At 44.5% G+C, this 25,653-nt stretch overlaps 1 protein-coding gene across 1 annotated transcript; it reads right to left on the bottom strand.

The window, feature by feature from the left end:
- Positions 1 to 879: 879 nt before the first annotated feature.
- ACP6 (acid phosphatase 6, lysophosphatidic) lies at positions 880 to 24,995 on the bottom strand. The gene is made up of 10 exons (XM_025375575.1): positions 23,846 to 24,995; positions 13,590 to 13,718; positions 13,339 to 13,469; positions 12,902 to 12,981; positions 9,083 to 9,170; positions 8,114 to 8,246; positions 6,363 to 6,463; positions 3,710 to 3,805; positions 1,762 to 1,927; positions 880 to 1,080 (listed from the first exon to the last, which is right to left on the bottom strand). Exons 1-10 carry the CDS (start codon positions 24,062 to 24,064, stop codon positions 937 to 939), a joined length of 1,287 nt encoding a protein of 428 aa, XP_025231360.1. The 5' UTR covers positions 24,065 to 24,995; the 3' UTR covers positions 880 to 936.
- Positions 24,996 to 25,653: the final 658 nt, after the last annotated feature.

A 25,653-nucleotide genomic window follows, 5' to 3' on the forward strand; every position in this document is an offset into this window, starting at 1 on the left:
TTGCTGTTTTCTCCGAGAGGTAAAAGGACTGGTGGTTTGAAATCAGAGAAGGGTTGAAATAGATTCTGGAGAAGAACAGGAACATTGACAAGGAGATAGGGGGATCATCAGGTACTCTTAGGGGGCACAGTTACAGGTGGAGCTCTTATGTTCAGTAGTTCCGGTCCTACCATTGCAGGGCCCTGGGGCCTGCATTTGTTTCTGGAACTAAAACCACCAGGGGCCCAGTGTCCTTCCTGCTTCCTCCTGCAGGGCCTCCACATCCGGGTTCCATCTTACCACCCAGCAATGTTCCTTGACCTTGAAGCCTATCCTTTACCTACATGCAACATGCTTTCCTCCTTGCTTTCCTGGTTAACTCCTACCCACCTTTCTCTACTCAGATCAGGCCAGGACTATCTCAGAAGCCTTCTTTGACTGTTCCCCACATCCCCTGCCATGTGAGCAGGAAGTTTCTTCTCTACACCCAAATAGCCCCTCGAATATCTATTACAGCATAAAACATACTGCAGTGTATCACTGATCTACTCAGCTGCCTGTCCCACTGGACTGCAACAACTTAAGGGCAAAATGTTTTCACCTTTATAATGATCACTACTTAGTAGGTAGCTCAATACATGTGAAATTAATATAGGAGAAAAGAACTAAAACCAACACAATTCTATAGGGTCATGATGCCCCCAGCCCGTGTCACACACAGATGCTTCTAACCTTAGAAACCAACTCACAAAATAGAGAAATATCCTTTTGGTCTCAATATTATACCCCTTTTCCTTTCAGGAAGAAACCTTAATATACCCACAGAAAGGAAATATCCTTACCTTATATTAAAGTACATTACCCCTTGCTCTCTCCTCTTCCCAAACACACAAAGCAGGAGGCATTGTATAAAGGCACTTTATTTTAAAATCAACACATCCTGCTTGTATAAATCAGTTACTCTCCATTTCCAACTTCCATCACCTGAGTTTGAGAGCAGAGTGTGTGGTATTCTCCTGGGCTTAAGGTATAAACTGACATGGCGTTCAAGAACACGTCCAGTGGGCAGAGCCCATCGGGGCAACCTCTCGGCACTTGCTCCTGCGGAAGAGACATAACTCAGCGGGTCCAGCAAGGAGCCTGTCCTTCTGCTATTTCCAGCTGAGCCCAGAGATCTGAGAGGCACTGACCCACGTGGTATATGTGTGCATACATATTACAGACAGGAAGGCACCACTACCCGGTCAGCTTCCAGAATAAAAGTACTATGCTCTGCTTGTAAAAGTCACTCAAAAAGTGTTGAATTGACTGGGAAGAAACAGTCAAGTTACATCCCTGAGCTGGGAGAACCAACAGGCTCATCCCTGGGGCGTGCTCCAGCCTCTGCCCTGGACCCCAGCCCTGATGAAGCAGCCAACACTATGGGTGCTAACAGCAGCACACATCACCTCCCAAAGATACCATCAACAATCTGCAAAACAGGCCTCACAGCCAGGAGGCTACATCCTGACGGGGACACTCAGGAGAAGAGGAGGGGGACCCTCTTCCTAGAAGGAGTCTGTAACAGAACTGGGATAAGGCCCAAGCCCCATCCTGCCACCATCTGTCAAGTTCTGCCTGACCCGTGGGCATAGCCAGGAGTTGCCCTATAGGATTTAGAGAGCTGACTGTGCCGAGGGAGACTCCACTGGGCCTGAGGAGGGGGACTTGGTGCTAACTCAGGTGGGTGGGTTTTGTGGGAGGGCGCCTCACCACCACCCAACCCCACCTCAGGGGTATTACCTTCCCATGGTAATAGAGCTGCACAAACCACTCCTTAGATTCCAGGTGCTGGTAGAGTTCCATGGTCAGGTCAACAGCAAACGGTGGCCATTTGTGGTCAAAAATCCCCAGGGTCATTAAGAGTGGTATGAAGGTCACATCATGAGCCGCATAGAGATACAGCTTTCTGCAAGAGGAAACCGCTCTCCACAATTCTCTACCTCAGGACTCTGAAGGTCAGGATGTGGCCTGCCTCCTTTAAGTAAGACACACTTGCCTGAGAAACCAGGTGACATCTAGAAATCAGCTGAGCCTGGTATAAAACTCCTTTGCAATCGATCGTGGGAAGAACCCTTGTTCCCACTCCCCGTGTCTTCATGAGGAGGGTCTTCGCCAGAGAAACTCTCCTGGCCTCCTCCTTGCCACCCACTCACTCCTCCCTGGTGAGTTTCAAAGAAGAAACTGAGCATGTCTGGCTTAGGCCCTACCTCTCTTCTCTCTTTGGGTCCTGCCAGCCTACATGAATGCTCTTCCTACTCTCAGTCATGGGATGAGTTTAGTAGGGCAAGGTGTGCTCCTTGTTGGGGAGGCTTAAAGTTTTGGGGTATTAAGTTTATTTCAAAAGAATATTCATAAGCCCATTTGGCCCTCAGCACATTCTCCAAATGGCTTTAATTGGTAATAAGAATGCCATTTTAATCTACATCTGCCTGACACCAGTATCCATCTCTTAGGAAAGACCAAGGATTTTATTTATGAACCCCCATCCTAGAAGACTAGCATTGGATCCTGTGGTATTCTAAAGATCCAAGGCAGAGGGTGGCAAGGTGGCAAAAGCCAGCAAAAATGTACTGTCGTTGCAGGTACTGTGAAGGATAGGAAATGGCATTCACAAGATTTGCTATTACAAATCCTGGCCCAAAGTTCCTGTTTCAACTCATTGTCCCCTATTCCTCTTATGCCATCATGAGCTTCTAGCTATGCATAATACCACAACAGTGCTTCTCCAAAATTCAGGTGAATATCAGTCACCCGGGGATCTTGTTCAATTGCAGATGCTGATTCAGTAGATCAGGCTGGAGCCTGAGAATCTGATGAGTTCTTGGGCAATGGTGAAGCTGTTTGTCTGCAGACCACACTTAGCAAGTGCCTAGGACATGTAATATTCCACAGCCGTAGTCCCAACCTCGGATTCAAGGCTACAAAAATGGCAATGGAGGCTCATGAGCCACTTCCAACATTTTTTTTTTTTTTTTTTTTTTGACACAGAGACTCGCTGTGTCACCAGGCTGGAGTGCAGTGGCGTGATCTTGACTCACTGTAACCTCTGCCTCCTGAGTTCAGGCAACTCTCCTGCCTCAGACTCCTGAGTAGCTGGGACTACAGGTGCATGCCACCACACCCAGATAATTTATATATTTTTAGTAGAGCTAGGTTTAACCATGTTGGCCAGGATGTTCTCGGTCTCCTGACCTCGTGATCACTCGCCTCGGCCTCCCAAAGTGCTGGGATTACAGGCGTGAGCTACTGCGCCCGGCCACTTCCAACATTTTTAAATGCCTTATGGATATCATACCTTCTTTACACTCAATGAAAGTGGTTCAAACTACACAATCCATTAAGCAATTATCTTTGTTTTGGACTATTATCATATCAAATCAGTGTCACATCATAATTGGCTATTGTTTGACATATCTTCAATTAATAAAAAAAGAAGAGAAAGAGAGAAAGCAACAGGAAATTTGAGGTTCTTTTCACTAAACTAAAATTTTCAAAACATGGTAGGAGGGATGCAGCAGGAAGAAAGGTTAAAAGATTGTGAACCTTTTTGAGACTTGGGGCCTGTTAAACACCTACCTTTGGTCACTGACAGCCTGATTCTTGCCTCCCTAAGATCTGGGTTCCCTCCCTGCAGCCAGAAGTCCCCATGGCCCTTAGCTGCACAAAGCAGAGTTGCTGTGCCAGGTACCTGATGTTGTTGGGTGCGGTGGCAGAATCCACGGCTCTCAGCAGGTTGCCCTCCAGGATATGGAGGAATGGGCCGACTGCCATCTGAAGACTTTCCCTGTGAAAAGTGAACAACATTTAAGCACCTAGAGGGCACTCAGCATTCAGGAGACACAGACTGATTCTGCCCCCAGGACCTCATGAGTCCAATCAGACAGAGCTGAGAAAAAGGCAAGTCATGCATAAGGGCTAGCAATGGGCCAGAAGGAGAGAAACGGCACTGAGGCTGGTCTTGGGGTCCTCTGTGAATAAAGACTCCCAACAACACAAGCACCAGCACACAGACCTGTTGTGAACACAACTGAGATGGGAGGGGCTGAGGGAGCAGGAGGGTGATAACCTGGATAAGCCGTGACCAACTAGGCCTTGAGGAATCAAAGAACAAAGCTGACAAAGCTAGGAAGGAGAAGGGGTAATAATTTCCAGGAATTCTAGAAGGCCCTTAGAAAAACAATCAGAAGTAACAAGAACATCCTAAATTTTGTTTCCTATGTGCCAGCCTTCCTTCTTTTGGAGTTTAGACCATAAGGTCATTTCTTATTTATGTGTTATTTATTTTACAGAAGAGGTTCAGTGGTCGTGCTCCCAGGCTTGGCTCCGCGGCTTCACCACTTTCATTCTCAGGCCTGTCCCATCACGACCACAGGTGACTACTGCAGCTTAAAGCACATTCACTCACAGTAGTGAACAAAGTCCACTTACTATAGAAGAAAGAAATGTTTCTCATCTACTCATCCTAGCAGCTGATTAGCTTCCATGGAGCCTTCAGGGGCCAGTCTTCTCCTTGTTTTTGTGCTTCTTACTTTTTATCAAAGAGAAAAAAATACCCCTCCTAGAATTCCCAGAACCCAGTTACTGACAAATGAAAACAAGGTTGCCATGACTGGCTTAGACAAATCCTTATTCGTGGTGATTGGGTAAATGACCATCTTTATACGTCAAGGAATGTTGCGGCAATGGATGAAGAACAGGCAACCAATACTGTATGCAACATATACTTTTCAGAAGAATATATACAGGCAAAGCCAAGTTGTATGACCTTGTGAGGTTGTAACCATTTGTCCTTGAAGAAATGTTAGTTTTATAAAATCAGGGCTAATTGGAATGGAATAGACAAGGTCCTGTTTAAAGTGATTTTTTTTTTTTTGAGATGGAGTCTCGCTTTGTCGCCCAGGCTGGAGTGCAGTGGTGCGATCTCGGCTCACTGCAAGCTCCGCCTCCCGGGTTCACACCATTCTCCCGCCTCAGCCTCCAAGTAGCTGGGACTACAGGCACCTGCCACAACGCCCGGCTAATTTTTTGTATTTTTAGTAGAGACGGGGTTTCACCGTGTTAGCCAGGGCGGTCTCGATCTCCTGACCTCGTGATCCGCCCGCCTCAGCCTCCCAAAGTGCTGGGATTACAGGTGTGAGCCACCGCGCCCGGCCTGTTTAAAGTGATTTACACCAGAACAAAGCAAACTACACCATAGGCCAAATCTGACCAGTTTTGGTAAATAAATTTTACTGGCACACAGTTGTGTCTATTTGTTTGCATATTGTCTTTGGTTGCTTCATGTTACAAGGGCAGAGATGAGTAGTTTTAACGGAAATTGCATGATCCTCACAGCTTAAAATATTTACTAAATATGTGTGTGTGTGTGTGTGTGTGTGTGTGTGTGTGTTGATAAAGGAGAAGGCAGTAAGTAACAACTTAGGTACGGTGGGGCCCCTGCACAAACAGAATAGGGAAGCTGGCAAGTCCCAGGGAGTGGCAGCAAGCTGTGTGGCTTGGTAGGAACCTTCTGGACACCCTAGGCTTGCACAAAAGTGGACACACTGACTCCGAGTGGAAGGAATGCAGTCAAGGGCTCTTATCCTTAGGCACTCAACCGTGCAAATTCTTGAACTGTTAGATGCCTTTCCCCCCTACTCATCTTTCCCCGGACTACTTCCTACCTCCCCTCCTCTATCAAGTCACCTATTTTTAGTGCAAGCTGAATGCTCTCAACCAATCAGAAAAAAAAGGTGTCTTCCGAAATTTGGTAAGAGGAAAACTTTCCATTCTGGTAGTCAGGAAACACACCTAGAAACAGAGCCCTCACTGTGAGTCATATAGCGAAAACACAGAATAGGTAGTCAGTGGATCTGGGTCCAAGTTCTGGCTCCATCACTTGCTAGCTGGGCCTAGACCAGGGAGGCAGCATCTCCCAGCCTCAGTTTCTGTATCTATAAAGCCAGGGAGAAAGGTATCTCTCTCACCTCACAGTGAGAATGTGAAAATGATTTGTAAATTGTAACATGATGACTAAAGAGAGAAATGAATATTCTTTCTTCAGCTCCCTGCCACCCAAATCCTTTAAACCTTAAAGCAAAAGGAAAAGGCAAGTGATAAAGTCAGGAGAGTGGTGGCTCCTGGTTCTGCATAACAGGGAACAGAAGCACTAGGTCACCAGTTCCAGCTGCAGAAGTGCAAAGACCTAGGGTCTACTGGCAGGCGGGCAGAGTGGGGTTCAGCCTCCTTACACACGGAGACATCAGCTGCCAGGCGTGAGTGGGCCTGATGAACTCCTCTTCCCCATACACTTGGATGTCTGACCAAGTGTGACTTCATGCCAGCAGTGAGAGGCCCCTCACCTGTCTTCCTTGGGCAGTATGTACAAGGATGTGTCCACAGCTCTCTCTTCAATCATCCGTGCAAATCTCTTCAGCATGGGGCAGCTTGGGAGGCTGTGTGCCTGAAAGGGCCACATGGAGTTTTAGAAAAAAATGCTTCTCACCTACTGATTCTAGCAACTGATCAGCTCCCATGGAACCTGCAGGAGCCTGTCTTCTCCTGGGAAGAGAAGACGGGCTCAAGAACAGCTATGTCTGTTAACAGCTCAAGATATGTCTATAAAGCTCTTCCAAAGCTATTACTAGCTATCTGAAGGCCAGGGGAAAAAAAAAAAAAAAAGAAAGGGTTTCTTCCCTTTCTGATGACTCCCCATCTACTCCAAAATGATTAGCATTTTTGTTTTTTGTTTTTTTTTGTTTTGAGACGGAGTCTTGCTCTGTCGCCCAGGCTGGAGTGCAGTGGTGCGATTTCGTCTCACTGCAAGCTCCACCTCCCGGGTTCACGCCATTCTCCTGCCTCAACCTCCTGAGTAGCTGGGACTACAGGTGCCTGCCACCTCACCCGGCTAATTTTTTTTGTATTTTTAGTAGAGACGGGGTTTCACCATGTTAGCCAGGATGGTCTCGATCTCCGACCTCGTGATCCGCCCGCTTTGGCCTCCCAAAGTGCTGGGATTACAGGCGTGAGCCACCGTGCCTGGCCTGTTTTTCTGGGTTTTTTTTGGAGATGAGTCTCACCCTGTCACCCAGGTTGGAATGCAGTGACGCAATCTCGGCTCACTGCAACCCCTGCCTCCTACGTTCAAGTAATTCTTCTGCCTCAGCCTTCTGGGTGGCTGGGACTACAGATGTGCACCACGATGCCTGGCTAAATTTTGTATTTTTAGTAGAGACAGGGTTTCTCCGTATTGGCCAGGCTGGTCTCGAGCTCCTGACCTCGTGATCCTCCCACCTTGGCCTCCCAAAGTGCTGGGATTACAGGCATGAGCTACCGTGCCCAGCCTGTATTTTTTAACTTAAAAAAAAAAAAATGAATAAAATCCAAAGTAAGGAATTCATAAATTCCTACTTGACCTTCGTTTTCCCAAAATGACTTCTAAAAAATACGCCATACAAATATATGATATGAACTCTTGCCTTCTAACCTTAAACCTGTTTTACACATAAGAGCAAGGTGCATTTCTGCCTTCAGGGTACACTGCCATTTTATTTTCACAAGAGAAGGAGGGAGGATCCTATACACCTTTGGATGTCCAACTTCTGAATCTAGAGAAACCTTTCCCATTATCAGTCTTCTTTATATATTTATTACAGAAAAAAAGATCCTATGGCTAAATAAGCTTAAGGAAAACAGACTTAAAGATTAACCAGCTTTCTTTATGAAAGGCATCTCAGATTTTTTTAATGTGTTGATGTACATATAGTACTCTCAAGAAGTGATACAATAAATAGGGATTCCAAAATTTTTAGACCCTACTCATCCCTTCCAACCATTGCCCCCACCTGCCCAAACACACACTTGCATATTGGGTGTTCTGGGGAACATGCCTCAAGAAGCTCTGGTCTAGAGTTCAGTGTCTGTGTTCCTGCCTGGGTAAGGAGTCTTCCTCGATTGCTCCCTATCCCTCAGTCCCCACATCCATTCTATCTGCAGGTCCTATCACAGTTGCCTCCAAACCAGGAGGCCTCCACCCACTTCTCTCCCCCCAGTTTTAACTCAGGAGCCAGCCCACCAAGGCTATTATCCCAGGCTCCCCAACCCCAGGACTCACCTGCTCAGCAGCCACGTTGTCCAGGAGGATGAAGAAGTCCACTTCATCACTACTGTCAATGCCCATCCCTTCCTTCACCTTTTTCAAATCCTCTGAGATTCCTGGCTGTAAAGAGGCAGCCTTCCTCCGGCCTCTGACAAAAAAACAAAGAGTAATGTCTTATATTCTATAGTGATTAACAGTTTACAAAGTGTACTTCACATTTGGGATTATCATTTGGGATACCATTTAATCCCCACAACCCACTGGGGTTAGCTGGTATTATCCCAATTTTATAGATGCATAAACTAAGGCTCTATAAGGTCAAATGACTTGTAAACATAAGTTAGCAAGTACCAGGGTTAGGATAACAGGATGAATTTTCCAAATCTCACTCTAGCATTTGCATTATATAAAAAATGATGGAAGCATGGCCCACGTGTGTCTGAAAACAGCATTCTCTTTTCTTTATGGAATGCCATATAATCTTAGTGCAGCCTAGAGATACCTGATAACTGAAAAGTGTCATCAGCCCAAACCAATCTATCCTACATAGAAACATATTGGTAAGAGAAGAAAAGTCTGTGTCTTCTTGGGCTTGTACACCTGGATTTGCAGGTTAAAGACAGTCTCAGTCATCTTTTATTTAACCTGTTGGTTTCCTCATCTGCCCCACCTGAGAGCCCCGGGTCGTCAGGAGGATAATATTTTGTAAATGGCAAAGGCCTACTCGTGGCTGTATGTATCATCTTGCTAGCCCAACGTGCGGCTCTTCTCAGAATTCCTGACCTTCACCATGGGTCTGTCACTATGAATAAGACTTCTTCACTCCCTAGACAGCTGATGTCACATTTAAGTGTAATTTAAACCTTCCCATCCATTATTCGCCAGTAGGGTAAGCCTGGGCAGGCCCTCAGTTCAGACAGTTCTGCCAGCAAAGGTGGTAAAAGGCTGTCCCCCACTGGTGAGCAAGAAACCAGGAGCAGTTACCTGGTTCTCTGCCTCAGGCTCCAGCAGCTTTGGTAGTTGGGATACAAGACTTCTGAATCTGCTTCATCAGTGTGGATGATGATGGGTCCTGGAAGAAAGGTAGGAAGCACAGGCAGGCAGAGGCTTCAGCTTGTTCTTCCCAGCATCTCCACCCCCTTCTCTTTGTCTACAGAGATGGAGCAGAGATCTGCTCTTAGAGGCAGATCATCAAGGTTACTCCTTAAGGACAGAGCATGCCCTCCACATGCCCTGGCCCTGCCAAAGGGGGCTCTCCTATAATCTGAGCAATGGAAACAGTAAGTCACAGCAGCCTTGTTCTGTCTAGCACAAGCCCTCCTATTGGGCCACAAATAGACTAGAGCAGGTAATAGACCTGAATCAGACTGGCAACTCCCTGACCCCTTCCAAAAAATCCCTGCTGTAAAGCACTACCAGCATCTGGGCATTCTGATAAAGAGTAGCGTTATCAGAACTAAGTTACTATCTTGCTTCCCAAAGCCTGGTCCTATAGGCCACTATAGTGACTTATCACATAACAAACTGAGAAAAGTGAACGCAAGGCCACAGATCCTCTCAGAGACCCCATAGCCTTGCCCAAAATAAAAAGCCAGGCTTTTAGATGAATGGCTGGTCTAACCAAAGATCTAACCAAAGAAACTACAAACAATGTTTCTTATGTCTCTCATGGCAGCTCACTGCTGTTCAGAGCTCCTCAGTACCGTTGTCCCCTCCTGTCAATGCCCAAAGAAGGTGTTCTAACACCTTCCCAGGCTTTGCTCTGTGCCGGAGATGGCAAGTGCCATCTCTGTGTGGTAGGTTCTTTTTCCACACCACTCAAGCCTGATGGCAAAAGAAGTAGCTCCCCAGCAGCAATTTGGGATTCACTGAGGTCAGTCTGCAGAGTGATCAGCTGAATCAAAGTCCCAAAAGGTGTATTTATTCCCAACTTATGGATAGTCAGAACCAAGGGCTTTAAAAGTAGCCTATAACTTCACTAGAATATCAGAATCCACACACACATGATTGGTGTGAACAGAAGAAGAAACCACACTGAAAGTCATGAGTTTAGTCTTCAGTCCACAACTAACCAGCAGAGTCGCCTTGGGAAGTCACTACCGTTCTCTGGGGTTCATCTGTACATCGAAGGGGTGGGACTATATCAGCCACAGAACCTCCTCCAACCTCCAACTATTATGTAAAGCATAATAATAAAAGAAGAGGTGCTGATGGCTGCAAGGTGGAGATCCAAAGCATAGTCCACTTGCATGTCCCATCCCCTCCGTTTCTGTACTTTCTGAGACCCCTCTGAAGAATCCTGGGGTTCTGCAAGATGTGTTGTGAAAAGGACAAACCAAATGATCTGATGCCGCCTCCAGATATACATGTCCTCAAAGAAACAGTTGAGCATAAAACGAAAAAGTAGGATTCTGAACCAAGACTGCCAGAGTTTGAATCCTAATTCCACCATTTACCAGTTTTGTGTCCCTGGGCAAGTCATTGAGCCTCTCTGTGTCTTGGTTCTCTTATCTGTAAAAGGGGATAATGACACCTACCTCATAGGGTTATTACAAGAATTAAACAAGTTAATATATGCAAAGTTCTTAGAACAAAGTTTGTTGCATACAATTGGTCCTCCACATCCTTGGGTTCCACATCCATGGATTCAATCAACCATGGATTAACAATATTTAAGAAAAAAAGAACAATACAAACTAACATAATAAAAATAACAAATTAGAAAACAGTACAGGATAATACATCACATTTGTGTTGTATTGGGTATTAAAAGTAATCTAGAGATGATATGAAGTACATGGGAGGATGGGCATAGGTTACGTACAAAGCTATGCCATTTTATAAAAGGGACTTGAGCATCTGTAAATTTTGGTATCTGCCAGGGGAGAGGGTTGTCTTGGAACCAATCCCTTTTGGATACTGTGGAATGACTGTACTAGGTCCTTTATGTGTTAGAATAACTATGACTTAAACTTATATAACACTAATAAAATTATAAACCTCTAATAGTTCCATCTGGGGTCTAATAATGCTGTCTGGATTTTGGACCCACAGTTTATGATAAATAAGGCACACTTGAGTAGACAAATGTACACTGAGCAAATGATTGGCCAAGTGGGCAGACCAACAATCTCCAGCTTTCCCCACAGCCTGATTCTCTGTAGCTTACATGTAACCTCTGGGATTTTTCTAGGATTTTACTCCTAAAGCAATATCCCAAAGTTGCAGCATTTCCACCAACAGTGCCACCTTCTGGGATTCTTTTTTTTTTTTTTTTTTTCTGAGATGGAGTCTTGCTGTGTCACCCAGGCTGGAGTGTAGTGGTGTGGTCTTGGCTCACTGCAACCTCCACCTCCCAAGTTCAAGCAATTCTCCTGCCTCAGCCTCCTGAATAGCTGGGATTACAGGCGCCCACCATCGTGCCTGGCTAATTTTTGTATTTTTAGTAGAGATGGGTGTTTCACCATCTTGGCCAGGCTGGTCTTGAACTCCTGACTTTATGATCTACCCGCCTTAGCCTCCCAAAGTGCTGGGATTACAAGCGTGAGCCACCACACCCGGCCCCTTCTGGGATTCTTTATTCAAGTCCCTTCATATAGGAAAGGCATGGAAGTAGCTAGGAAAGAAGTCAAACTGGAGTCCCAACACCTGTGGGTCCAGCGCAGGGAGCTGCTACCCAGACACCTGCACCTGAGGCTAGTGATTTCCTTCCGTGCTGGAAACCTGGGACATTCTCAGTCTGGGACTTGCCTAAAGAAAATGTTGCCACCAAGAAACATCTTTCCTTCTCAGTACCACTTCTGATGTTTCTAAGAAGATCTTTACCTTTTAGAAGCTAAGCAATGGAGAGCTTTCAGAAGATCAGGCGCTGTGGGTCATTCCTAAACTCAAGGCCTCCCAAGAAGTAAGGGGCAGCCCAAACTGCTTTATGTTACCTAGACACGTACTGTTTGTGTGCAGCAGCCAACTACAGCCAGAACTAGCAGCAGTATCCAACCCAGTTGGGGGTAAGACCAGACTCCTCTTTCCTGAAGGTTCTATTATTTTACATATTTCTTAAAAAGTGTGATGGAAATTTTGTTTCTATTTGAGATACTGCCAAAAAGCTAAACAAAGTAACAAGAACCTTTGCTTTGTGGCACCTGTTTAGTGAGGTCATGATAATCTGAAACTCAGACCAGTGATTAAATGTAAATTTGAGTCAATTACAAATGACAAAATGAAGCTTCATGTAATGGCCAAAGGCTCTCAACACATGGGATCCACGAGGGAAAATAATTAACTCAGTCCTTGGGGATGACAAGGTTAGGAACCACTGACTACAACCATTCAGGGGCTGAATATATCAAAACCCAAACTTGATGGACTTTCTCAACTAGGAAAGGCTAGACAGAACACTGTTCACGCTATGGATTATTACCAAGATTAGGGCAGTAGCAGCAGTGTTGGGGCCCAGTGTCCTTCCTTTCCAGCAATGTCTCACCTAAACAAAAAGTCCCCTCGAGTGTTTACAAAACATGGTTAAGACTGCCTTGTGCAGCTTGTGTAGAAGCTTGAGGGGAGAAGCCAGGAGCCAGAGGCAGATCAGAGCAGCTGCTACACTGCTGCTACTGTGGAGGTCAGGCTGGCAGGGGCACCATAAGGCCAGACAGGGAAGGACCCACCGGACTAGGTACACACTGGAAGTCACACATGCAGGAGAAAACAAATCAAGGGAACAGGCACCGAGAAAGGGACAGGGGCTTTGGAAGCGAGAAGCAAGAACCCCAGGGACAGGGACTGACTGGGATCCCAAATACGAACCTTCTTTCTGACACTGGAAAAGCCCAGCCAGCAAACAACGGGTGGACTCCAGATTCCGAAAAATGTTAGTGGAACGAATACTGAAAAAAATGAGAAGACAGTGACAGTCATAAAAGGAATATTTAATTATATACACTCTTATTTTATTCCACAGAGGCTCCAGGGGTCTTTCAAGAGTACATAAGGAGAACTATGGAACTAGGAAGAAAGCTTTACTTCTCTGTGGGATGTCTGCCCTCAAGAGACTCAAAGTCCAATGAATGTGACCTCCAGGAACCACCTGTTCACCAGATCCTGTGACATAAGGGTATGCAGCATGACAAATTGTCCCCCAAACTACCTTGGGTGAGAGTAGGAACCATCTTTGGGAGTCAGGACAGGTATCCTCATGCTCAAGACCTTAAATTAAGTGCAACATCCCTTTTCAAGTGACTCACAAGACCTCCTGTGGGTTGAAGGTTGGTGAAAGAAAGGGAATGTCTTCCACATAGTTCTTCCTCAGTCTCTCTCCCAAGGCAAACATCTGCTGCATGCCCACCTTGGTCAGCTGCCCAGCAAACATGCCCCCCTAAAGTAGGGAAGAAAGAGAAAGAAGAATGAAAACACCTGACAGCCTGCTGAACTCAGCCCAGAGAAAACCACCCAACCTTTGCAGTGGGGCTCCCCCGAGCAAGGAAGCATTGCTCACCTTCAGGGTGGTCTCACGGTATTGAGAGTCATAAGGAGAATATGGTTTCGGACCACCAGTTAGACTGGTGACTGTGTAATCAAACTGAGTTTGGGGTGGGACCTCTAATAGCTGCGGGTTCCACTCTACCTGTTAGTATCACACAAACAAAACAAAACAAAACAAAAACAAAAAAACACATTGTTTAAAAATGGTTCTTGAAATGTACTGCATTAACATCTCAAAGTACTCAGAACACATGGCTGGAATCACTGACACTAGGCCTGCACCTTCCCATGGGATGGAAGGAAAGAAATGTTAGCTGAAATTAAGGGAAGAAAAGACGGTCATTTATTATTCCAGGTGTCCTTAGCCTAAGTCCTGTTATTGCTACACTAGTAATGACTGCTAAGGGGCTGCTCTGGCACTTAGCCCACACTGAAGTAAAGGGGAGAAGTGACCAGAATGCCTGGCATGCGGATACATAGTGAATGAATGAAGAGATGGATGAAAGAAATATGATATCAGTGACCATATGTGTGTAAGAATTTATAAGGAATTAATCTGGAGGTTTCTATGCCCTATCCCAGCTTAAGGATTCTACTTAATGTCCCTTGTAACTACTACATTTTTCTCCTCCTTTCATGCAATTCGTGAAACAAGCAGCTGCCACCTAGGAAGATGTTGCTTTTTCACGATCTTCTGTTATTCCTTGCAATCTGGCTCCTGCCCCAGCTGTGCTGTAATGATTTCAAAACATCACTAGTGGCCACAGGTCTCATAGCTCCAACTGTCCATAAAACTCTGACACTCATTGAGTCAGATGTGATGACTTCAATTTTAAAAACAAGTCTAATCCCATAGACCAATTCCCCTTCCCAATTTACTATGTCCCTCTCAATGTTACCACAGTTCTCCTAGGCCCCAAACCTCATACTTTTGTCTCTCTGTGGATCCACCATCCCCACAGCAAGCCCTGTTGATCACTACCTAGAAGAAAAGTCCTCCCCAATGGTCCTTCCATTATCTTATTGTACAATGTAAACCTTATTACTACAGGCAAAAGCCTGTGACAAACTCCTCCCTTTTACCTGCACAATCCATCCATCCATAGCCAACTAATTAATCTTTTTGGAAAAAATATTTTTTATTGCATTTAAATATTTTATATTTTAATTGACAAATAACTGTATATTGTATATATTTATGGAGTATAATGTGATGTCTTGATATACATTTATGTTTGATATATGATTAATGTAAACGAAATTTACCAGCTCACATGCTTTCATTTTTACGTGGTGAAAATATGTAAAGTCAACCTTTTAGTAACATAGGCATACATCATTTTATTGCTCCTTACAGATACTGCATTTTTCACAAATTGAAGGTTTGGAGTAACTCTGCATTGAGCAAGTCTATCAGTGCCATTTTCCCAACAGCACGTGCTCATTCATGTCTCTGTGTAAAATTTGGTAATTCTCATAATATTTCAAACTTTTTCATTATTATTAAATCTGTCAAGGTGATCTATGATTTGTGATTTATTTTTTGTTTTGAAATGGGATCTGGCCATGTTGCCCAGGCTGATTCTAAACTCTGTGATCTTTGATGCTACTATTTTAACTATTTGGGAGTGCCATAAACCACACCCATGTAAGATGGCAAACTTAATCAATAAATGTTATGTGTTTTCTGAGTGCTCTGCTGACTGGCTTTTCCTCCATCTCTCTCCCTCTCCTGGAGCCTCCTTATTTCCTGAGACACAACAATATTACAATTAGTCCAGTTAATAACCCTACAATGGCCTCTAAGTGTTCAAGTGAAAGGAAAAGTTGCAAGTTTCTCACTTTAAATCAAAAGCTAGTAATGATTAAGCTTAGTGAGGAAGGCATGTAGAAAGCTAAGATAAGCCAAAGCCTATGCCTCTTGCAAGTTACGAATGCAAAGGAAAAGTTCTTGGAGGAAATTAAAAGTACTACTCTGGTGAACACACAAACAATAAGAAAGTGAAACAACCTTATTGATAACATGGAGATATTCAATGCAGAAGAAACAGCCTATATAGGAAGAAGATCCCAGCTAGGACTTTCACAGCTAAAGAGAAAAAGTCAATGCCTGGCTTCAAAGCTTCAAAGGACAGGCTGACTCTCATTAGAGATTAATGCAGCTGGTTTCTTTAAGTTGAAGCCAAGGCTCATTTACTACTCTGCAAATACTACAGCCCTTAAGAATTATACTAAATGTACTGACTGTGCTGTATAAATGGAACAACAAAGCCTGTATGGCAGCACATCTGTTTACGGCATGGTTTACTTAATATTTTAAGCCCACTGTTGAGACCTACTGCTCTAAAGAAAAAATGGATTCCCTTCCAAATATTACTGCTCTTTGACAATGCACCTAGTCACCCCAAAGGCTCTAATGTGGATGTACAAAATTAATGTTGTTTTTGTGTCTGCTAACACAATGTCCTTTCTATAGCCCACGGCCCAAGGAGTAATTTTGACTTTCAAGTCTTTATTATTTAAGAAATACATCTTGTAAGGCTATTGTTGCCCTAGATGGTGATTCCTCTGATGAATCTGGGCAAAGTAAATTGAAAACCTTATGGAAAGAATTCACCATTCTAGATGCCATTAAGAACATTTATGAGGAGGAGGTCAGAATAGCAACATTAACAGAAGTTTGGAAGATTTGATTCCAACTCTCATGGATGACTTTGAAGATTCAAGGCTTTCGTGGAAGAAGTAACTGCAGATGTGATGGAAATAGCAAGAGAACTAGAATTATATGTGGAACCTTAAGTTTTGACTGAATTGCTGCAGTCTCATGATAAAACTTGAATGCATGAGAAGTTACTTCAAAGAAGTGGTTCCTGGAGAGGGAATCTAGTCCTGGTGAAGATGGTGTGAACACTGTTGAAATTACGACAATGGATTTATCACAGAAACTTAATCGACAAAGCAGTGGCAGAGTTTGGGAAGATTGACTCCAATTTCAAAATATGTTCTACTGTGGGTAAAATGCTATTAAACTGTGTCACAAGCTACAGAGAAATCTTTCATGAAAGGAAGAGTCTATCAATGTGGCAAACTTCACTGTTGCCTTATTTTTAAAAATTGTCACAGCCACCCCAACCTTTAGCAACTACTACCCTGATCAGTCAGCAGCCATCAACTCAAGGCAAGACCTTCCATTGGCAAAAAGATCATGACTCACTGAAGGCTCAGGTGATCACTAGCACTTTTTAACAATAAAGCATTTTTAAATTAAGGTATGTACATTTTTAGACATGCTATTGCATAACAGGATACAGAACAGTGTAAACATAACTTTTATATGCACTGGGAAACAAAAAAAAATTGTGGGACTCACTTTATTGCGATATTTGCTTTATTATGGTGGTCTAGACCTGAATCTGCAATATCTTCACGGTATGCTTGTATATGTAGAATCTAAAACAGTCAAACTCACATAATTAGAGAGCAGAATGGTGGTTATCAGAGGCTGGGGGGGGCATGCAGTGAATGGGGAAAGGAGAGATTTTTATTAATGGGTACAAAATTTCAGTTAGACAGGAAGAATAAGCTTTAGTGATCGATTGTACAGGATGGTGACTACAATAAATAATAATGCATTGTATATTTCAAAATCACCTAATTAATCTTGCTAAGCCACTATCAGTAGCTTTTTCCTAATGTCTCAGAGGTAAACATCTGTCCTTCAAGGACTTCTACATCATGGCTGGGTGCAGTGGCTCATACCTGTAATCCTAGCACTTTGGGAGGCTGAGGTGGGAGGATCACTTGAGACCAGGAGTTCAAGATCAGCCTAGGCAACATAGCAAGACCTCATCTCTTAAAAAAATAAATTTTAAAAAAGGACTTCTACCCCTTTGCCCAGCCCCTGTACTCAGCTTCACTGCTTCTCTCCTCCCCTCCAACCCAAAGGTTGCCCACTGCTTCTGCAAAGATGCCTTCCAGCTTGCTTCTCTTGCTTGGAGGGACTCCTGTTCCTATCTGTCCATCACTTTGTTTTCAATGTTCAAGGATAGCTCAAATCTTACTTCCCCATCACTGACCACTCCAGCTTTCAATGGTTATCTTCTAAATATGAATTCCTATAACATTTATAATAAAAAAAAAAATTTAACTCAATTTCCTACTACTTTGTTTAGTTTTAAAACTAACATTTAGAAACCTACTATGTCACATATCATCATATTTATCTTCATCCCTCCCAGAACTATCCCAGGATAATGGCACTGGGAGCCTCAGATTCTCTTTGCATAGAGGGAGCCCTCTATTCTTCCCAAAGGCACGTGTCAGTCCCACTGGCACCTGGTCTCCAACACCTGAACCTCCTTCTGACACATCAGAGGACCAGATGTTCATAGAGAGGCCTTCCTCCTTCTTTCACAGTTAATCACTGCTCCCTCTTTCTGACACTCTAAGCCCTCTGGATAAAAAACCCTTCAAGGGTTCATGGCTCATGTGGCCCCACCTCCTCTCTAGCAGCCCCCTTACCACTTCTTCCCTATTCTACACACTTAACTCTCTAGCCACACAACTTTGTTTCCTTTCTCATATTTCATGGCCTTTCAGTATCATGTTTCTTATGCCTGGAATTTTCTTTCCTCATTCATCTAGAAAGACTTTTGTTCATTCCATAAGACTCAACTTAAATGTTCCCAGAAACCTTGGTCATGGCCTTATGCTTTCACAGTTGCTTCAGTGGCTCTCTTTAGTAGCCTTTACCAAAGTGTATTAAACGAGCTCCTTTATTGGTCTGTCCTGTTCAGTAGACTTGGCTTCCTGAGAACAGAGACTGGGTCATCTACTGACCTCTGTTTCCCAGCAAAGGGTCTCACACACAGTAGGTACAATTAATAGCTCTAACAATTTGCCAGCTCTTGTAGAAGATACCCATCTTGAGAAAACTTGACCCTGCCTTTCCTGGGTTTTCAAGTTAGTAAAGAAAAAAGGCCAGCTGTGAATGTAAATGGCAGTAATGCCATAATAGAAGCTGACATGTGCTGCAAGAAACCATACGAAGGCATAGCAGTTCAAAAGCAAGACAGACCTTCTCTTCTGGCTGGGGATTCAGGAAAAGTTTCATTGAGGGAATAGCATTTTAAATGAATAGTATTTAGACAAGCAAATACCTGTACTTAAAAAGGGTGGCATTCAGAATTCCAAAAATAACTAGAAAGCTTGAGCAAAGCAGAGATGGTGAAGAATGTGTATGGCAAAGAAGTGGTTTGGTTTGCCTCAACCAGGGAATGGTTTTCCAATTTTTAAATCAGAAAACACCGAGTAAAGTTAAACTTAGATTTGTACACATAAGGCAAAAACTGGAATTTCTCTAGTTGAAGTAGGAGCAGGATCCTACAGCCCCAGCTGCTCAACATCACCTTAGCCCAGGGGCTCCACAGAATAAATCTGAAACCTGGCAGCATATATCACAATTGGAATGGGAAGACTAGATGCAGAAAAGCCTATTTTGAGATGTTAGCAATAGCCCACGTGAGAGCCTAAGGCCTCATCTAAGCCAGTAGGAATAGAAGAGATAGATGTAAGACATGTGAGTTAGACTTGGCAAGTGAGTAAATGAAAGCTTTATTTGGGGGCTGTGTTGGTAGGTAAACACAGAGGAACAACAACAACAAAAATGACTACTTTGATTTTTGAGCCTAGTAATGGAGGTATTCCTTGACTAAAACTAAGACTGAGACAGAAAAACAGGTGGAAAGCTGATTTCAGTTTTGGACATTTGAAGACACCTTCTTTGTGTTCCCAGTGCTCCCAACATATTCCCTTAATTGTTGTCTGTTGTCTCTCTCCTTTATCACATTGAAAACTCCTTTAAAGGCAAGACTGAATTATCCATTCATGTAGTTCCAGTGTCCACCACAGGGCGTGACACAAAGCTCCACAGGGCCATTCAGCCTCACTAAGAAATCTCCTGTTAGCCACATTCACCAAGAGAGGGCCCTTGGTGTCCCCTAGGAGACTGGAGTCCAGGTCATGTCAAGTCTAGAGTACAAGTTTTCAGATTTTCAAGAATGGATGATACATCAGTTTCATATAATAGTGTCCACTCCACATACACACTCTCATTCTCATTCCTGCTCTTAAGCTTCCCAGTTAGTGGCAAAGACTAACTTGATAACTTTACTTATTTTATATATACCCAACTTCAAGGGGTAATAAAGTAGATAGAGCAAAAATTAAAATATAGTAAGACAACCAATCCCAAGTAGGCAAGAAAGACAAAAGGAAACAAATGTAGGGACAAAGAAATGGATGCAGTAACATGGTTACTAAAATATGTACAACAAGAAGATCTGTTTACTTACTATAGGTGGGCAACAGACTTGGCACCCAGCTACTGGACTTTTACATAAAGAAAGAAATTTGATCAGCTAGACTAAAGAAAAAGGCAAGCCAAGTGTGCAGGAGAAGCACACCATTTCTAATGCTAACAGACAAATTCTTCCCAAGGGTCCTCATAAAGAGGATAGAGTAATATAATGAACATCTTTTCAGCAGTCATAGCAATGAGTTCTGTGGGACTGTTTCTCCTAGTTCTCTCAACACAGAATGATAGCGTCTTACCAAAGCACATTTCAGCGAAGGCAATTTGGTACTGGGATTGAAATACTACATTCCAAATAAAAGAAGAAATCTACATAAAAGTAAAGAAAAACCTTCCAGGTGTAGATTTTAAAATAAAGCAATCATATTAAACCTTGTCTGTACACTGGTATTACCAGGACATTTTTTAAAAGTTACTGATGCCTGAGTCCCATCCTGGGATAATCACATTTGGATTATCCCCCCAAAAAGGGAGGCCTCCACTTTTTTAATGCTCTTCAGTCCAGATAATTCTCAAGCTTCACCAGAGAGTCTTTTACATTATCTGGATACCCTGGACCAATTAAATTAGAATTCTTCAGAAGGAGACCCTGGCTTGTGTATTTTTTAAAGCTTCCCAGTTGACTTCAATGTTCCACCAAGGTTAAGAACTATCGATCCCGAAGAATGGGTGGACTGACTAGCACATCCCTCATGTAATGCTTCTTGAATACCACTTCTTTTAGCTGAGCTTTGGAAAGGTACTAAGGAACAAAAGATACTGACATGCTTCCCAGCTCATCTATATTGTCAAATAAATAAGGACCCAAATGTCTTAATCAACAGTGAAGCTGGGGTAGGTTAGACTTTATTTTATAAAAACTGAGGAACCTCCCTGGGTGGAGGCCATCTTGACACCCAGGGGAGTTGAGGGAAGCCTGGAAGCAGTGCCAAATCTTTTCTTTTGATAGTGCATTTGGATCTACTCTAATGATTGGGGGAGGGGGGGGAAAAAAAAAGGCCAATCAAGTTCTATATTTTTATGTCCAAAGCACAATCTTTTAGCAAAACAGGTTAAACCAACAGCCATTCAAGCCATAAGAAAACAATAAAACATCTAGTTTTTTGTTTTTGAGATGGAGTCTTGCTCTATCACCCAGGCTAGAGTGCAGTGGCACGATCTCGGCTCACTGCAACCTCCGCCTCCTGGGTTCAAGCAATTCTCCTGCCTCAGCCTCCTGAGTAGCTGGGATTACAGGCGCCCGCCACCACACCAGGCTAATTTTTGTATTTTTAGTAGAGAGGAGGTTTCGCCATCTTGGCCAGGCTGATCTTGAACTCCTGACCTTGTGATCCACCTGCCTCAGCCTCCCAAAGTGCTGGGATTACAGGCGTGACCCATCGCACCCAGCCAAAACATCTAGTGGTTTTTTTTTTTGCAGACAGAGTCTTCCTCTGTTGCCCAGGCTGGACTGCAGTGGCGCGATCACGACTCACTGTAAGCTCTGCCTCCCGGGTTCACACCATTCTCCTGCCTCAGCCTCTTGAGTAGCTGGGACTGCACCCAAAGTGCTGGGATTACAGGCATGGGCTACCACACCCAGCCAAAACATCTAATTTTAAATCATGCTACTTTCTGAGCATTTGTGAGATGACTGAATGAAGTGACTTGTCACATACATTAATCTATAAACCAGTCAGAAATCAGGAAACATGTACTAAAGACAAAAAAGTTTTGCGAGGCAGTCCCTTCTGACTATAATTAATAGCAGAACCAAGAAGATTAAAAAATCCCAATAATGGCTGGGCGCTGGCTCACACCTGTAATTCCAGCACTTTAGGAGGCTTGAAGCGGGCGTATCATGAGATCAAGATATCAAGGCCATCCTGGCCAACATGGTGAAATCTCGTCTCTACTAAGAATACAAAAATTAGCCAGGTGTGGTGGCGCGTGCCTGTAGTCCCAGCTACTCCGGAGGCTGAGGCAAGAGAATTGCTTGAACCCAGGAGGCGGAGATTACAGTGAGCCGAGATCGCACCACTGCACTCCAGCCTTGCAACAGAGTAAGATTCTGTCTCAGAAAAAAATAAAATAAAATAAAAAATTCCAATAACAATCTCTATCAAATTGGATCTTGAAATGAACACCTGACAGAGACTATCCAGAAACAAGTTTTAAGAGGTTAATATTTGCTCATAGCCTAAACTGAAAGAGAGTTGGTTCACCCCTGATTTTTATGCACATGACTTTATACTAGATAACCAAAGGTGTTGAAAGCATCTGCCTAAAGTCTGGAGAATATGAGCAGAGAGGAGAGGTAATATGCCTTCTCTAATTGCAAAGTCAGGCCATGGATTCAGATGCTATTTTGTGGCTACACACATTGAAGATGAATGAAGCTGGTATCCTAAGCTACAATGGACCCTTCAACCATAAAGGCAGAAGATACCCATCACACACCCACTCTCCCTCAGGGATAAAGCCCTAAAAGAATCTAAATCTTTTCCTAGGGCCTTCAGGGTGTATATATATGGTACATACTAGGTCTAGGCCTGCACATTCAAAGTTTTATTCTCTGTTACCACCGATAACTTTTTGTCTTCTAGGTAAATATAATATATATTCCTACATATGATTCCCCAGTCCTTCTGTACCAAGAATAGAGAAGAACTGGGGGAAGGGGAGCATCAGAGATGGGCTGTATACAAAATCTTAAGGAAAATTTAGTGATCTAATATAGAAAGGCAAAGTAAAAGACTGAAAAAAAAAAATCAAAGAATCAAAATGAAAGAAGCAATCCCAGTACCAGAGAGCATGTGATACAGCCAGAGTAAGGCTAACCAGAAATCTGGTAATGAATTAAGTGCCTTCCAAATGTATTTATTTATGTGGAAAATGCTTTAGAAGTTTAATTTCATGTGCGGCCAATTTTGAAAAATGGGTTTCCAGTTGTACAATGTAAAGACACAATCCTGAAGGTTTCTAGAAAGCAACTATGATTATGAAGAGTATACCTAACATCAATTTTGGACAATCTGTTGGACCTCCTCCAACACCAACCTGGAAGACCAACGATACATCACTCCACATGTGTAATACCTGGGTGTTTGGGGATTTCAGGTTGCCTATTCCTCTTCACTAGGCCTTTCTGCCGTGAAAAGTCACATCCAGGAAAGATAATAATTTTTTTAAAAACTATTCGTGCTTTAGTTATAATTATCCTGACAAAATTATCCTGACAAAATTATTTAAGACATAACAGCCACAGACTAGCCCATTTTTAATTTTTTCCGACCTCAAATCCCTTCCACTATAGGTTTAGTAACCTTAAACAGAAAAAGAGAACCCTAGAATACAACACTTGTTACAAAAAAAAAAAAAAAAAAAAAACTTCAGATCTCAAATGGCCTCCAGCAAACCCTGAGAAAAAACTGTTATAAAGTTTGTTTCCAAAGGCAACGACCTTATCCACTGTGATCTCAGTTAAGAGTGGTTCCTGTCACTAAAGTCCCTTCAGCTGACAAACCACCTTCAAAATTGTCACACAGAAGTGCACTGCACCCTTGTACTCATGTTCACCCAGACACTTAATAGAAATGCTGACCTGGGGCACTACTCCACACTTGCTGAATCAGAATCTGCAACGTAGCAGGATCCCCAGGCGACTCCCATGCGTCTTAAGAAGCGCTTACTGCGCCATCAGGGCAAAACGGGAAGTTCCGGGGCTGTCCTACCCCCAGCAGGTCCTTTGCTCAAGAGCCTGGGGAGGAACTGGCTACTGCTGTTTTCCCCTCTTCTGGACCCAACCCGAGCCCCGCTCCGCGTGAGTAAAGCTCTGAAGATGTGTGTTCCGGCGAGACGCCTGGCCTGGCACACGGTCCTCGCCCCACCAGCCCCGGCCCGGGCCGACCTCTCACCTGCTCCTCCAGCGGGAGCGGCTTGAGAGGACTCCGCGCCCCGTGTCGAAACACGACCTGCACCATTTTCAACTTCAGCAGGCTGCGGTCGACTGGACGCTGGTCATCGGCCCCCTGCAGCTCGGCCAGGGCCACCCGCCGCTGGTGCAGACAGTACGCCAGCGAGGTCAGGACGCCCACCGGGGTCCACAAGCGCATGCTGAAGACACCAGTGATCATGGTGGTAGGCCCTCGCTGCCCTCCGGGTTGAGGCTGCAGGAGGCAAACACAAGCCCTCTGCGGGCGCCGGGGCTCAGCGGGCGCCCTCAAGTCCGCGGGAACCTGCGGGTGCGTACATCCAGCCCCTCAACAAGCAGGGACCGCTGTGCCTCCCGGCCTTGAGGGAGACCCCGAGTGGGAACGTGGGGAGAGAACAGGAGGTGGCGGCAGCGAAGAGTCCCTGGGACTTTTAACCCGGGTCGGGGTTGGTCGCTCCTGCTGCACACCGGGCCGGGGGAGTTCGGATCCTTATCTTTTGCCCTATGGGGAAACTTAAACTTGTATTTCAAGTTTGGCCTCCATCACTCTTGAAGGAACAGGAACCGGCTCTGAGTTCCCTGGCGGCAGCGGCTCCACTAACAAGGACGACTCGATTCCACTTTTCTATAAGCAAGCTCCTACCCACCTCACCTACCCAGGGACCCGTCCCAAGTGGACCCGCGCACAGGAGCACGGGAAAACGAGTCCTGCAGTGACGCCTCGCCTGGAGACTCGGAGTTGTGGGAACTACAGCTCCCATAAGGCTGCGCGTACCGCGGCTGCCAAGAAGTGGCTGGTACCATCCCCGCTCTGCAGCGGTCCTCGCCCCTCTGGCCCAGCCAGCCGTTTTCCAGGCATGGGTGGCCCACTGACGTTCCTGGTCCGGCCGTGGAATGGAAGTGAATCTGTCGGGCCATGGAATTTGCCAGGCAGGAGAAGCGCGAGCACAGGAGTAGAATTGGGTGGTGGAGGGGAGTAGTTTGAGTCTAGTTTTGAATGCAGAAGACTTCCTTCCGGTCCTGGAAGCCTGGTTGCTGAAGGGAGGAGCTGAGACACCTGCTGAGTGATCACCATTTGCGAAATACAGCACTAGGTGCTTTATATTTAGTCATTTACTACTCCCTTCTCTCTTTTTAAAAAATTCTCGGCCGGGCGCGGTGGCTCAAGCCTGTAATCCCAGCACTTTGGAAGGCCGAGACGGGCGGATCACGAGGTCAAGGGGATCAAGTCCTTCCTGGCTAACACGGTGAAACCCCGTCTCTACTAAAAAAAATACAAAAAACTAGCTGGGCGAGGTGGCGGGCGCCTGTAGTCCCAGCTACTTGGGAGGCTGAGGCAGGACAATGGCGTAAACCCGGGAGGCGGAGCTTGCAGTGAGCTGAGATCCGGCCATTGCACTCCAGCCTGGGCGACAGAGCCAGACTCCGTGTCAAAAAAAAAAAAAAAAAAATTCTCAAGCTTAAGTCATTGTGATCATGTAGAACTTTAAGCTCACTGATGTGTTTACTTCCATCCAGAATATTTCTTGTGGAAAAAGCCAGGCCTTGCCTGTGGGTGTCCCAGTGATTAAGTTGGCACGGTGGCTCACGCCTGTAATCCCAGCACTTTGGGAGGCCGAGGCGGGCGGATCATGAGGTCAGGAGGTCAAGACCATCCTGACTAACACGGTGAAACCCAGTCTCTACCAAAAATACAAAAAAAAAAAAAAAAAAAAAAAAACCAAAAAAAACAAAAAAAAAAAACCCCAAAAAAAACCAAAAAAAAACCCCACAAAAAACTAGCCGGGCATG

Source organism: Theropithecus gelada, chromosome 1 (genome assembly GCF_003255815.1).
Source record: "Theropithecus gelada isolate Dixy chromosome 1, Tgel_1.0, whole genome shotgun sequence".
NCBI classification, from domain to species: Eukaryota; Metazoa; Chordata; class Mammalia; order Primates; family Cercopithecidae; genus Theropithecus; species Theropithecus gelada.

What these genes read in the sequence shown, in the direction of transcription:
- ACP6 (XM_025375575.1), bottom strand. Translation starts at nt 24,064, where the DNA reads ATGATCACTGGTGTCTTCAGCATGCGCTTGTGGACCCCGGTGGGCGTC. An exon ending in CGCTCCCGCTGGAGGAGCAG is followed by an intron (nt 13,719 to 23,845) that starts GTGAGAGGTCGG and finishes TGATACTAACAG; the next exon opens with GTAGAGTGGAACCCGCAGCT. An exon ending in ACAACGTGGCTGCTGAGCAG is followed by an intron (nt 6,464 to 8,113) that starts GTGAGTCCTGGG and finishes TGGCCCTTTCAG; the next exon opens with GCACACAGCCTCCCAAGCTG.